At 35.7% G+C, this 15,169-nt stretch overlaps 1 protein-coding gene across 21 annotated transcripts in view; it reads right to left on the bottom strand.

Annotated features, from left to right (window-relative positions):
- Positions 1-4,472: 4,472 nt before the first annotated feature.
- ADGRL2 (adhesion G protein-coupled receptor L2) overlaps positions 4,473-15,169 on the bottom strand; it is a 398,831-nt gene continuing 388,134 nt past the window's right edge. For 7 of the 21 annotated variants that reach the window (XM_068141119.1, XM_068141118.1, XM_068141120.1 and 4 more), the window contains 4 exons: positions 13,715-13,843; positions 13,234-13,330; positions 9,966-10,094; positions 4,473-6,567 (listed from right to left, as the gene is read on the bottom strand). In XM_068141119.1, the coding sequence (XP_067997220.1) occupies positions 5,813-6,567; positions 9,966-10,094; positions 13,234-13,330; positions 13,715-13,843 (1,110 nt within the window). In that variant the 3' untranslated portion in view covers positions 4,473-5,812. Of the gene's footprint in view, positions 6,568-7,236; positions 9,156-9,658; positions 9,741-9,965; positions 10,095-13,233; positions 13,331-13,714; positions 13,844-15,169 lie in introns of all 21 variants that reach the window. The other 14 variants (XM_068141127.1, XM_068141129.1, XM_068141131.1 and 11 more) reach the window with 7 other exon arrangements.

The raw sequence follows: 15,169 nt of genomic DNA, 5'->3' as shown, positions 1-15,169 counted from the left end.
GGTGACACTGTTTGCTTTTAGAGAATTATTTCAGTTAATCAGAACTAGGAAAGATTGTGAATGACCTGGGTTAACAAAGTGAATAAATGGGCAGTGTGATGCAGATGAAATGCAATGCTGACAAATACAAGGTTGGGCACACATTCAGGAGAATAATTGAAAGTATTTGTAGGCTTTGCAGGGTTCTAAGTCAAATGTAAACTTTTAGGTCATTATGTACTATGATAAGTTTAGAGGAAAAAAATTCTGTTGTGACATGATACTATGAAAACAAAAGATGATGTGAGACCATGTGGATTAAAAAAAAAAAAAAAAAAAAAAAAGGCAAGAAAAAAAAAGGCAAAAAGCACAGAATAGGAAATACAGTTCCATCCATAAATCAACAAGAATAGTTCACTCATAATTTCAGTTTTGCCCTGTCTACTAACAAGAGTGAATCCATGGACTGGCAACTATAGGATTTGTTTAGAAAGGAGTCAACAAAAGGAGACAGAGGGGAAGTATTTAAACCAGTGAGTGATATAAAGAATGGGATAGAAAGTGGGCTAAGAATGTCATGCCAATGCAAAAAAAAGAGAAAAAAAGCAGCAAAGTGGTATATCTAAAATGAGTGAAAATTAATTATTTTCATGAAAACCTTGTTAAGCCTTGGGACTCTTAAGCAATCATGAGGGCTGAATTCTTATGCTACAGGAGGACTGGAGAAATTATTTCGCATCAGTGCTGCTCAGAGATCCTGCTTCTCCATTAAAGGAGCTTGTAGATACTAACCTGCTGCTTCCTGTTTGTGAAAGAGACCTCTTAATGTGCATAGATGCTTTTGTGCACAGCTCTGCTGTCTCTAAACTTTAGACTGGTTGGCAGTGCAAAGTCTGCATTGTGCTAGGGCTCCTGCTGCAACACAGAAGGCAGTATGCACCCAAGGAAGAAATGGTTAAGAATTACATGAACCTCGCTGTAGATTTTTTTGTATTTTTTTTTAAAGCTACTTATTCTGAGTGTTATTTCTGCAACTGTGACTTCCTCTGTCTGGGATCCTGGACTGATGACTTCAGCAGCTGGTGCATTGTATGGAGTGGTCTTTTAACATCTTCCTGCCACTGAGCTGAGATTTGTGTCATTTTCAATAGCATTTATAACCATTCAGGCTGCACCATGGTGTGATCTGTTTCCCATGCCAGGAACTTTGATGGGAAGCAGTTGAGATTCATGATGACATAATACAGTAAGAAGAGATATTAATGCTCTTAGGCATGAATTAATGAAATACCATTGAGAATTTATCCTGCATGAATAAAAGGATTTGGAAGTTATCGTTCTAAAAACCACATGAAGGATTTTATTGGAAAAAAAAAACCCAACCCTAACCACTGTTGAAACAAACATAGTCCTAATGAACCTGTACTCCATGCTTTTGTCAAAGCTGGATGATTGAGCTGGATCCATTAACTGAATTCCTCCTAATTTACAAAGTGTTTATATAAAGGAGAGACACAGAATTCTTGCTTCCAGGACTGTTGCAGTGCTAATTTTTCTCCCCAACTCAGAGCAAACCTGGATGACAACCTGTGGTGTAGTTGTAAAGACTGAACATGCCAGTGGCATCCACAAACGTGAGGTCCTCACCTGATGGTGCAGCCATGCAGCAAAACCCTTGCTTACTGAAATGGTAGCAAAGCTCTTCGTAAATGTGGAACTTGTCTGTCATGATCTATTTGCAAAAGAAAAAAGTAAGGTATGCTTTACTGTGACCTCCCTGGTGTGTCTTTGCAGGGTAACAGTTGAGGTGGAACTTAAATATTATTTGTGTGTCCCATCACTTTTCATTCTCCACCATCTCCTAGAATTTATGAGTTAAAACCCCAAAGACGATGCCATGTATATATACAATTGTCTGCCTGTAGCTTTGTTGATGTAAAAAATAATTTTATTTGGGGATAAAACTTTACACTAGCATATGTTGTCTTATAATCAAGTCTAGAAGACACATTTTGTAAATTTTGAAGCAAAGTGGGATAACAACAGTATACAGGGACTATTTACTTTTTTGTTGTTGTTCTGTTAATATCTGCTCTGAGTTCAGCAAAAAAAAAATTTCCTTAAAAATTAGGACATAAAATATGACACATATTTTATCCATAACTTATGTCAATTAGAAACACCTTTTATTGCCTACATAAGTGAATATATGTAAACTTTATTAGTAATTTCATTTCAAATTTAAAAGCAAAGGTGTATTGTAGAATTCACAGATAAAGGTTAATTTAAACTATAAAGGTATTACCAGTTGTTGCATTTCTTCATGTTACGGTTCACTTATGTAGAATTGAGATGTATTTTATATTAAACAATGCATAGCACCATTATACAACAGTTCACTAAATGCACATCCCATGTAATCTTTTGTAGGAATTAATATAACTGGACTGAAGTTACAAGGAAGAATTGAAATGAGCCAGTAGGGTTAACACTGATACTAACAGGAGATTACTAGCCATAAGAAAATTACAGCTCTTCTGAAAGACAGTGCCTAAAATAGCAGCCTATACTTGGCACCATCATAGGAACTGGTTAACTGATGACCCTGAAGGAATACTTGTTTCCATTAATTCTGCTGTCATTATTTTGCTATTCTTGAACTCTTCCTCTGAATTCTTCTGTCCTTCTGATCCCAAGACAAGATGGCAGGAACGTGAGAACATAAAGAAATTACAGTAAGCTGTTGGCTATATAATTATACTGTAACCTACTACACTGAGAAGTTACACCAACAGAAATCTGGCAAGGTATTGGCTGCTAGCTGCTAGCTAAACACAAGACACTCACTAGCGTAACATTAAGAAAAAAAAGAAAAAGAAAAAAAAAAAAATAAAAAAAGGCTCACTAGAAAGCAACATCTACGTTACAAAGAAGCCAACAAAAGAATTCCCTTATGATACTTAGGTTCAGCTGGTTCATCTTAGGTTCATCAGCTACATGTTCTTGATTGATGAATACTTGTTACATTTGCAAATGAATATATATTTAAGACCACAATGCTACAAACCTTTTTCCAGTATGTAGTTTTGCCACCTTTAGTTAGACACAAAGGAGTACTTGCTTGAACTAGGTTTGAAGGTTCTGCTGAAAGTTGGTGGTTATTAGGTGATGTGTACGGCAATTACTTGAGCACCACGATTTCTAAATCCCTAAGAGATGATTTCCTAGGTAGAAGGCAGCAAGTATGCTTTAAAGTTGTCAGACAGACCAAGGGAATCATTTTTGCTCATGTCTGCTGTGTACCCTGAATTGGAACAAAAGCTTATTTCGCAGAGACTTTGGATTTTTAAAGCATCTCTACTGAAGAGAAGTACAAGATTTCTGATTTAACTTTAAATGTTACAGTGACTCTACTGCAAACACTTTAACTGCTAAGGAATGTGCTAGCAAGAGTTATCAGTAGGGTCAACAACGAAGATGCCTTTCTCTTCAGGAATAATTGCTACAGTGTCACAGTCCTGATTACGCATATACTGAGGTTGCTGGAACCCCATGGCTCCATCTCAACCTGGATTTTTATGATTTTTTTTTTTTTTTTACAGTTTGAAATATCTCAACAGCAGGAAGTTTCGCCCAAACTATTAATGTGAAATCCAAACTCTTTCAAAATGCATTGATTTATCTTCCACAAGAACTTTCTATGATTCCAATCCATTAGAGGGTAACAGAATGGATACGGCTTTCAAATGAATTTTTGTTGCCATCATACATTTAGCTACAGTGGCCATACAGGAGACTGTGGCCTCTGTGATGACAAGGCATTCATTTTAGAGTTACTTGGAAGAACAGTTTTGGAAACGGTGACAAATAAAGTCCTTGGCATTATCTTTGAGTGGCCCTGATTGAGAGTGACAAAAGAGCCAAAGGAACTAACAAAGACTTCAGACTTTCAATTTTGCCACTGATTTGTAGGTAACAATTTAGGCATCAGCTGCCTTCTGCAGTTCTCTAGTCTGATAAAAATAGGGACAGTCATGCTTATTTATCTAACTCAAACCAGTGCCATTGATGGATTAATTATTTAGATAGCACTTGCAGTGCCATCCAAATGCTGCTTATTCATGTTTTCCCCACTGCAACAATGTATCTTCATCACTAATAATTAACTGCCAATTACTGTTGCCAAGAATATGATAGTGGTATTTAGCACCTTATTTTTAATTTCAGTACAGATGCCTACTTAAAAGTCATGTAAATATATGAAATTACAGTACATTTTCCTAGTGACCCTGCCACGTCTGAGTTTGACCCTATTCAATTGTGACTAGAGTAATGAACAGTAAAGATGACCTCTCTTCTGTAGAGCTATACAGACAGTTTCTGTTGTATTCCTGACACTTAAATCATGAAATGTAAAGAAACCATTCTAAAGATGATAGAGCTGGGTTGAAGGACTGCTGATGCCAATTATGCTTCATACATAATAATGCACATTTTACCTATTTGGAAAAATTCACATTTATTTACTGTCAAACAGGTGTTAAACTTTACACTGGATATTAGTGATGGGCTCATTATTAACAGGTTTACACAAAGGGATGAAAAAAGCAGAATTGTCTTGAAACAATTTACATTTCTTTAGGGTTTTCTTTTATCATAAAATAAATTAATTACTAAATATAGGCAAAAGGAATATGGAAGAGTAATAGTTATGTTTTATTTATTTTTTTTAAAGGACAGGCACCTTTTATTTATGAGAAGTTTGTGAGAAGTGTCCAGTGTCCCCTTTAACCCTTTCACCACCCGACCCTGATTAAAGAATGAACAGGGAATTGAGTTACAATCTTTGTTAGCTATACCAAATTTGTGCAAGGCTTGGCATAATTGGCTTCTGAAACAATTTTCCCCCCAAATGATGGTTTTTGGCAATAAAAATCCAAAATGTAAGAATAAAAACTAACTTGTCAAAGCAGAACACCGTTTACAGTGAAAAGTAAGTGAAAATGGGTAGAACTGCATTTTAAACATACTACTGTACTATGAACAGAGTGTAAGAAAAAACAGCTTATAACGTATGTGCAACCAAGAGCTTCTCACAATATTTTCTTCAAACTCTTTAAAATTATTTTTTAATGATAATTATATTTCAGTTGGACACAAATGTATTTATTTTACCCTAGCAATAGAACAAAATATAATTTCTTTAGCCATTTTTTTTTTCATGAGAACGGTTCATTGTACAGTTGAGGAAATATATGAAATAAGGCCTGTGGCTTGATTGCTAGTGGTTAGACATGTGTTCAATCTTTGCCCTAATGGAAAAGATTTGCAGTGAACTGCAAACTGATGCAGAATATCTCTCCTGCTTTTGCAAGTCTTGTCAGGAATAGTAAGGTACAGTAAATTTGTCCCACAGGATTTTAGAGCCTACGCCTTGTATATAATACAATGTAGGCCTAGGAAAAAAACAATGGTGCAGCCATATTTACAAATTTAGTTCACAAACTGCTGCAATAAAATGGTTGGAAAGTGTTTATTTATATTTTTTTTTTTTTCACAATTTTGTTAAATTCAGCAGCAGAAGATATCTTAAAATACCATGTTGGTATTTCTTTTCTTTGTAACAAATAATTCATTTTAGTATACTCTGTGTATATACAAAGTTTTTGCTTTATAAAAATTCACAGAACTGCGAGGTCCAGTCATCCCCGTTACTGGAGAACCACAGGGTTAACAGAATTGTCTCTTCAAGCAGTTATGAGGGAGCCTGCATGGGGCTAATTAAGTCTTTTTAATACTTGTACATGGCCTTTAATATTTCTTTGCTACGTTATTAAAGGCTTGTCACTAGTTGCATTTGTCCTTCTCTAACATCTCCTTCTGGAATACATCCTTCCTTGTTAATGGGAATTATATAGCCATCGCTATTACCCCTGCTGATTTGATAGTACATCTGAAGCTGATGGCCAGCTCCTAGGTTTGGCATGCTCTTGTAGTAAATGTCCTCATTTTCACTCCTCCTGGAGGGAGAGAGATCTTCTTCAACATCGGGGCTGCTCTCTGGATATGGAGAGTCTCTGAGATTGGGCATGCTCGTGTAAAGAGAGTCTCTGTTTGGGGACTGGAGATGGTCGTCAGCCTCAGCTGTCAGCTGTGAGACATAACTGTCGGTTCCCTCGGTCTTCACTTTCTTCTGGGGCTGGTACAGAAGGGAGTGAGTCCGCTGAGGAATGAGCGGGGCCTCAAGCTCTTTGTGGTGGAGCTCTAGCCCTGGGGTGTCACTGTGCATCAAAGATGAGGCATCTGCCACGATGGCGTCATCTTCGCTACTGCTCCCACCTATCACAGCTTTGGCTGGTAGCGTGCGCTCCAGGTTGTGGTTCTTGCTGCTGCCCCGCAGGTTATTGTGCACTAACTCTGAAATGATCATTTTCTCAAAAGCAGTATCATTCAGGCTTAGTCCACAGTCTACAACTTGCACACTGTCATTATAGTCTCCATTGCGCAATGAGTAGCTGTTGTTGAAATTACCATTTAGCGGTAGAGTATCCATGGCACTTGTATCCCTGGCATTGTTCAGTGAATGTCCTGAAATGGAAGAGGAAAGCTCTGGTTATTGCCTGATGTGCTTTTCATTACTTAATTATATTTTTTTAAACAAAATTCTTTAATGTAGTTCAGGACAAAGTTGTACTTGAAAGTAAGGCTTGAGCTAAGTTACGTTACTGAACATTCCCAAATGTAAACAGTTGCACACCTTATAGGAAAGATGTATTTTGAGAATAGCAATGTGTATTTCCTGTAGGGATAGTGGCATTTAAATTGCTTAATTTAGTGTCAATTCTGTGACTCTTCCACAAGGAACTGTTCACTCCATGCCCTTGCATATGTAATGCAAAGCAATTCATTTGGAAACATCTACATTTTGAAGTACACCACCATGATTTAGAAAAAGAAAATTAACAGAATTTGTCCTAAACAACACTAAATTAAAAAGCAGTTAGATCACAGACGTAACTGAAGGTAAATGTACAACATAAACCCACATAATTGGCAAGCAACTACTTTAACAACACTTCTAACATTTTTCCTTTTTTTTTTTTTTTGTTGTTGTGATGAAGTAAAGAAAAGAATGAAAAAAAATGGATAAATACAAAGAATTTATGTTAAACAAGGACAGCCATCTTTCACACTACAGGGACCAGGGCCCACAAGCACCATCCAACAACACGATAGACAGCAGGTGGAATGACTCACTTTGGACAACTCACATCATGTCTGTCTGCTCAGGCTATCTGGCCTAAGAGTAGCTGATATATAAAAGAAAGTAAAATGATTTATTGTAACATGATGAAGAATTACTGAGCTTCTCAGCAACTTAGTCAGAGCAAGGGTTCAGCAAATTAGATTACTAAGCAATAACGGCTTTTATTTTCCCACTTAATGTAATTTTTTTTTCCACTAATATTCTGTCTGCCAACAATGGCCCCAGGCTTCTAAAGGTCAAAGTTTGCCTGCAGTCTGCATCAGTCACAGTGACAGCACTGAATGAACCAGAATAGTTAATTAAGAGTTAGGCCCACAGTTACCATGGGCATGGAAGTCAAATGCAGAAATGTCAGGAATTTCTGTAAGTATGGGTCACAGAAATTAAACCAAAGAATAAATATTAGTTGTGGAATGGGAAAAGGAAATCAGCCACAGCTGATATCTCATAGCTGCTGGAGGAATGACAGATTGGGTAAGCTTGCTGGAAACATGAAAGAAGTTTAACGGGGGGAAAAAATGAAGTCTTATGATGATTAAGATCTTTATGCTTTTGGTCTTGGATTTTTTTTTTAAAATTATTTTATTTTCTTTAATTTTGGTAACACAATTAAAAAAAAAAAAAAAGGTTTTCCTATAGACACAAAGACATGTAAACTATGACACCACAGTGCTTCCCAAGCAAAAGAAAAACTAAAAAAAACTTTGAAAGAAATGAAACAGTCTGAATCATGGAAAGTCTGATGGTTAGAGCATTCCTAGAAAATCACTTTATCTACAGATATGTCTGGGAGTAAAGGAAGAATGAAGTGACTGTACTGAAATGAGACTGACCACTGTGAGGCTGCTGCATTATATGCAAGGCTTGGAGGAGTATAATAAAAAAGTTAGGTTTGGAAATGATTATACATTTTCTTCTTTTGTCCTTTTTTTTTTTTTTTCCCATGGTTTTGTTGGTTTTTTTGTGTTTTGTTTTTTTTTTTCCTTGTAATTAAACCTGCAGCTTATCCTAGAAAATTCAATCTTCTCTGGAAATATTGTTTTCAGGTAAAAAGTAATTGTGATTTCTCATTAAGAGATTTTTGTCTTCAACTTTAAAAAAAACAAACAGAGTAATAATTTCCAAATAAATTCTGAGTAATTCGCAGATAATTTTGTATTTGTGCTTTTGTTAAGTCCTCTCCAGTTGTACTGATTTAACAGTGATGAGGGTTGTTTGAAAGGTCTCTTTAAGCCTTGATTAAACAACTTTGTAGTTTTGCAATTTCATATATGTTCCAAGATTTTTCTTGGAATGGATTTAGCTGCACAGAACATATGGCATTTATAAAAGGAGGCAACACATGGACCACATGCTGGCATTCATTTCCCTCATGAAAGTGATTTAATTCTATAATTTTAATTCCCTTTTCTTCTGCTAAACAGATACGAAAATATATCTGATAATGTAAAATGAGTTTTCTATGATATACTGCAGAGTTAAGGATGCTAGAATATATTCAAATTGGTATGAGGAAGCAAATTTTGTCGCCCATGATCAGGTAATTCAGTTGAAATCTTTCCGTAGCCTGTAGCAAGATTACTGTGGGAATGTAAAAATACAAGTGAATTGTTAAGCATTTCTGCTTGACACTGCTTTGGTTTTAAACAGCAAATTATTTCAGCATTGCGTAACTTATGCTACCAAGAGGGTTTGCTACAGACCTCGCATTGTTTTCCAAAAAGCAGTATGCAAGTACTTTTTGAATGTGGAAACATTTCATTTGCAAATTGTGAACCACTTGCCCGCTGAGTCTACTTCATGACCGCTAGTTATGTTTTAATTGTGCCCATTAAAAATCATGCTGAAAAAATTTACATTTGATAGGCAAAGTTAAGTTTTACTCCCATACTTGTCTCTCTGTAGGTTGCTAGAGGAAAGCATAAGGAAAGTAAGAAAACAAGAGAATGAAAATAGAAACTACAGTTCAGGTATAAAGAAAATTTGAAATAAAAACTGGAAACAAGGTTTTATGAGCTCTTCATCGAAGATTTACCATTCTAGTTATGCTAAAGTGATCTTACGAGTCATCAAACAGCAACTGCTAGATATTTACTGATGAATTGCACCAGAGTTTAAAATAGCAACTAGTCAATGTAACAACAAAATGTTAGGTAAATGATGACACAGTTTATTTCTACAGAACTAAACTGTTCTAACTGTTAATCTTGAGATTTTCCTACAGGAAAATGATCTACCATAAAGCTGCACTATACTATAGTTTAGATCTGTTTGACGCTGGATACAGTTTTCTGCACTGGGGTATCCAAAGGTGTCAAGATGCCTTGCACTGCTTTCGTATCTAATCTGTTCCATAAGCGGGTTTTTCTCAGCACGCTTTAGAATCAACCTTACATTGCATAGACATGATACCTCTAAGTGATATATATCTTGAAGATGGGCTCTCGGACCATGTGGTGTCAGTCCTGTAATAGTATATTAAGATTTATGCCACCTGTGTTAAAAACATGGATAATTATTGGTAAATACTGTTACGGCAAAGGCATTACTATAATATAGTGCAGTTTTACAAGCTGACATTGGCAATACTGTATTTTTTGAACTGACAGAAATTCAGGATGGAGGGCTAGAGTATTGCAACTCAAGTTTCTGTCTAGGGAAAAGAAGGGATTTGGAGCAAGCCAAGAAAAGCGGTTTCATTCAAGAAGTATAAGCACACCTGGTGAGTTAAACACAGGAGCTGAAGGGGCATTACATACAACTGTTTCAGCGAGCAATGTGTTATAGGGGTTGTTAGTGCCGTGTGGTCGAAGAAGAGGGTTTGTTAGTAGGTAATTGCCAGTCATTCCTAAAGCAAAAGAAACAGAAAAAAATGTCAGTTCTTTAATTTTAGGCTGACAGTTTCAATAAAGAATATTTTTTATTCATCATGAATCGTGTAGGACTTGTCAAATGCAATTCAGCTGAAAATTTCCAAATGTATTTGAGCTATGTATTTGGAAATGGGAGTAGGAAAATACAGTTAGATTCCAGTAATTCACAGGTGCTGTCCAAATCCCCAAAGTAAACATCTGGTGAGAGTGACATTTACTAATGTATACAAAATCACTGTTACACAAGAATAGCAATTAAATGTGTAGAGATCAAGGTACTACATAAAGCTATTATGACTTTAAAAATGATCATACAGAACACTTCCACCCAGAATTGAGAGAAATGAGTTTCTTGAATGAAAAGGTATTGAAAAATAACTTCTGACAGGATCAGAGCTGTTATTCACTTTATTAAAAACACACGGACAGTGGAAGGGAATTGCTATTTTCAGATAGTGGATGAGAAACTGCAAGAAGCATATCTTAGTATATGCAAAAGAATGCATGCTGAGGGGAAAGCAAAATATTTGCTCTGAGAAATCAGAGCATCCACATTTTCTCCTGGGACATTCATGCTGCAAATTTATCTGCCAGGTTTTTAAAAGTAATTCTTCGAATGATAAATTTTCTTTAAACAATTAGTTTGTAAACAATGTAAGGTGAAGCAAAATACTGCAGGAACAGATTTTTTTTAAACCCACTTTACATGTCAATACAACACCATTTAAACTCAGAATAATGAGAAAAAATCAAGAGTATTTTTAGAAATTATTAAAAAGTTAATTAATCTCTGATTTCTAACTACTAGAAGAAAATGGGTTAGAATAATGACACACAAAAAAGCCAACAGAAACTAAAAAGCAAATACACAAAATGCTGTGATTTAAAACTCGCTTTAAACATTTCATTAAGGTAAAATTCTACTTTCTTTTCTATTGCGTTGCACAGCAGTATATCAGGACCCATGTATTACAGACCCAAGGACAACTAAGAGCCAGCTATATTTTTATACAATTGATATTTTGAATTTGGCAAAGAGAAGACAGTATATATTCCACATATAAATTCTTTCCTATTACCACAAATACTTGGTAGCAGAAATGAGCAGAAAATTGCAAGACACAGAGAATTTGCTTGATTATGGTAACCTAAATTTCACATTGGTGGATAACTAAAAAGGTTTTATCACCATTTTTCAGTTGTAATGCACTTACTACTAGAAATACTAACTGAAATATAGCCTGCAAGAAGGCTGGAGAATGACTGTTTACGAAGGCCTGCAGTGATAGAGTGAGAAGGGAAGATTTCGATTGGATGTTAGGGACAAGTTCTTTACCGTGAGGGTGCTGAACACTGAAAGAGGTTGACCAGGGAGGTAGTTGAGGCACCATTCCTGGTGATATTCATGGTCAGGCTTGAGAAGGTTCTGAGCAACCCCATCTAGCGAAAGATGTCCCTGCTCACTGCAGGGGATTTCGGTTAAGATGACCTTTGGAGGTCCCTTCCAACCCAAATCATTCTATAATTCTATGATTTTTCTGTACTACATTTACTCTTGGTTAGAACTACTATCTGTAATTTATTAATTAAGAAATGTATTTGTTTAGTATTTTTTTTAATTGAAAATTGTTTGCCTTTATGAGGTCTGTGGTGACAGGTTGGACTTGATGATCTTTGAGGTCTCTTCCAACCTTGGTGATTCTGTGATTTTTATTTTCAAGTATAAATGACATTTATCCTTGATTGCTAAACTACTCTTATCTTTATGCATCACTGAGATGGGGACAATACTATAATTTAATAAAGATCATATACATTTTTCTAAACATGGCAGAGCATCTCCACTGACTTGAGAATGGAGCTCCAAAGCAGGGAGAAGTTTCCAAGACTGCTATTCAACACTAATTTATCTGAGGGTACAGCACACTTAGAACAAATCTCAGGAGTCAGAGACATCAAATTAGGGTGCAAACTCAGACTTTTATATATAGTATATTTATGGGATTTTAATGAAACACTGGAAGAGAATATACTTCTTTCTGGGGCATACAAAATACACATTTTCTGCTTAGAAGATACTTTATTTTGATGTTTTTCCAGAGGAATATACAAGATTCAGAGGCAGAGAGCAGTAAAACACAGGTCTATATGCCAAATAGCAAAACCAGAATCATGCTTTCTTTTCTTTTGAAAAATATCAGTTTTTACTTGCAAAATGAATGTAAGTTAGTACATGTCCCTTCTACCAAATCTGGAAAAAAAGAAAACACAAAGGAGGAAAATTTGCTAATTGTGATTGATGGAGGCTTTATAGCAGCCCTGACAGAGGTAAATTTTGTGTTCTAAACTTTCTGAATTTAGCAGGAATTGGTCTCAATGAGATCTGGGCTACCTGTTCTTCTACAGATGTGGGTGGAAGAACAGGCTTTGAACTTGCCTTGCACAGCAGTCTTCCCTCAGCTGCTAGCTCAAACTGCTTTAAAAAACACAGGGGGAAAGAAATAAAGGAAGGGATATTCTGTCTCAATTAATACCTTTGTCTCTTAAACTGGACATGAGAATGAGGTTACAGATTTCAAATACTATTTTAACTGAAAATTTTGGGGGTTTGGCTTCTCTGTGCCTGAAAAATCTGGATTCTATCCCTTGTGACAAATATGATGCTCTTTGAAATATAAAAGATAAATGCTTTACAGACATCTTTTGCATAGAAATGATATCAATTAAATTTCACTGGGAAAATTTCTGCACCTAAAAATCATAGTCAAATATGCATTCAAATGTTACTGCACTCATATTTCTGTTTCAGATTTAACCTATCAAGGTTAGGAAAGATTTAAAATTATGATCTTGCTTTTAAGTTAAATTATTAATGAAACTTATTTAAATACATTCCCACGAATGGAGGAATTCGACTTCTACAGCAGGGGGCCAGTTGAGGGAACACGGTTTTAAAATGTGCTGGTGGATGACTTTAAAACTCTCCTTTTAGAGAACATCTGTTCCAGATTTTTTTTTTTTTCCAAACATTCTTTTCAATTCTTCTGTGTTAAATGATATATAATCTGTATAAAATTTAAGGCTTCTAAAACTGAAATGTTCCCAGTGACTGACCTTGATTAAGTGTTGAAGTGCTGTTGATGTCACCTGAGATAAAAGACGATTCAGATTGTTTTCTCACAGTATCATTCCACATCCTCCTTATACGACTCTGTTAACATAAAGCAGTGAGACAGAAGCTTAGGAAATTGCTAAAAGACTTTTTCCCATTTATGTGATACTATGCAGAATATTTGTGTTTAATTTGATCTAAAGTACGCCATTCTTCTAGCACATAGTGGAATTCCTTCTTTCGAAATTAGAAGTCTAATTTATTAAATTTCATTTGTATGAAACACGATGGTATAAACCTTCCTAAAAGTCAGTCCCTAATTACAAGAAAAAGGTGTTTCCATTAAACCAAAGTACAAGGAAGTATGTACATTCCAACTAAATGATAAATGAGAAGACAATTAGTCCTTCTGATTGTAATACATCTCAGTAGGCTTTGTTATAAGCAAGGTTAATTAAAAGATGCTGTCAAAATCATTGTTACCTGAGTGCCAGAGGAATAGCGAGCACTAGTTCTTGTTGTTGATGCTTTCACTGAACTGTGGGGACTCTCCGTTGGTAGTCCACCACAGCAGTAGGAATGTCGGAAGCATTTGCCATATTCCTTACGTACCTACAGTGGAAAAAAGAAATTGCTTAGCACAAAACATTGCATGAAATATCTCCATTGTCAGAAACACATAAGCCTTGTCTTGAAACTACACACACACACTTTTCAAGCAAATACATAATTCCTGTCTGTTGAATTGTTGGCCATTAGTAAAATTAAGTACTTTTTCCTACTTGCCAGCTGCATTTTCAACTACCTAGGATTTCTGATGAAGTATTTTCAAGATCTGTGTGTATTTAGATGTGAATGAATAACTGAGTTATTTATGGGATTGTTTTGATTTTGGTTTTAATTGTAGATTAATATGGTTAAGTTTACCTGAATTGAATGCTGGCTGAAAATAGTCCTTTTTATATGAGCTTTTGAAGCAGAAACCATAGAAAGCCTATCTTCCCAACCTAGCATGCAAAAGGCCTGAGCTAACTAGCCTTTGCACAGCATGGTATTGCCCATTATGTTATTCCTTCCAAGAACATGTGCAACACCTGCAATAACAATAAAGGCATTTTCATGTAAAGTTCCTCTGTGTAACTGAAACAGATTATCAGTTCATATGCTCACACCTCCTTTGAGATCAGACTCACAAACACCTCTGCCCCACTCTAGGCCAAGCTCCAGCTCCAGTGTTTGAGAGTCAAATTTTGAACTATGAAGGCTGGGAAATGAAGCATCTTTCACTTTAAGGATGAGAAGATAAAATCCTCTCTAAATGTCTTTGCAGAACATAAAAAATTGAATATACCTGTAGATATCATATTTTTTGCCTGACAGAGCAACAGCAACTTATTAATGATTCCAGTGTTTGGCCTGCATTTATTCACCTTCTGTTTCCACTGACCTACTGAAAATTTTAGCTTTGTAATTTATGTGTGTTAACATTTGTAGCAAAAATAATGAGGATTAATTTACAGAGCAGTTAATTCTCTCATATTTGGTGACTGCTACACTGACTACTATTTTCAGGTAACAGAAGACTGCACACACATCTTGGCAGCATGACAGCATCAGTGAAAGAACACAGCAGATAGTATTTGTAAAGATGTGTAAATAAATTCATTAATCTTCCATTGGATTCTAAGTGCCTCTTCTACATTGATGAGACTTCTAAGTTTCTGGGAAAAGTGGGATTTCAGCTAATCTTGTCTTTGAGCTGACGCTTGTCCTATGAATATACAGGACAAAAAGAAAGTTATGTGGATGTAAAAAGAGATGGGGAAAATGAAAAAAGTTAATAGTGTGGATTTACATGTGCCATGTGCTGTTTTCAGTATTACAAGGAATACATACTATGGTGTTTATGCAAACCACAAGATTGAAGAAAATTTGAAA

This window comes from Melanerpes formicivorus, unplaced genomic scaffold, assembly GCF_026170545.1.
Source record: "Melanerpes formicivorus ecotype bairdi unplaced genomic scaffold, bMelFor1.0.p_v2 SCAF_7, whole genome shotgun sequence".
Classification (NCBI taxonomy): domain Eukaryota; kingdom Metazoa; phylum Chordata; class Aves; order Piciformes; family Picidae; genus Melanerpes; species Melanerpes formicivorus.
Note: the sequence above shows the minus strand (reverse complement) of the source record. Positions and strands in the feature narration are given on the sequence as shown.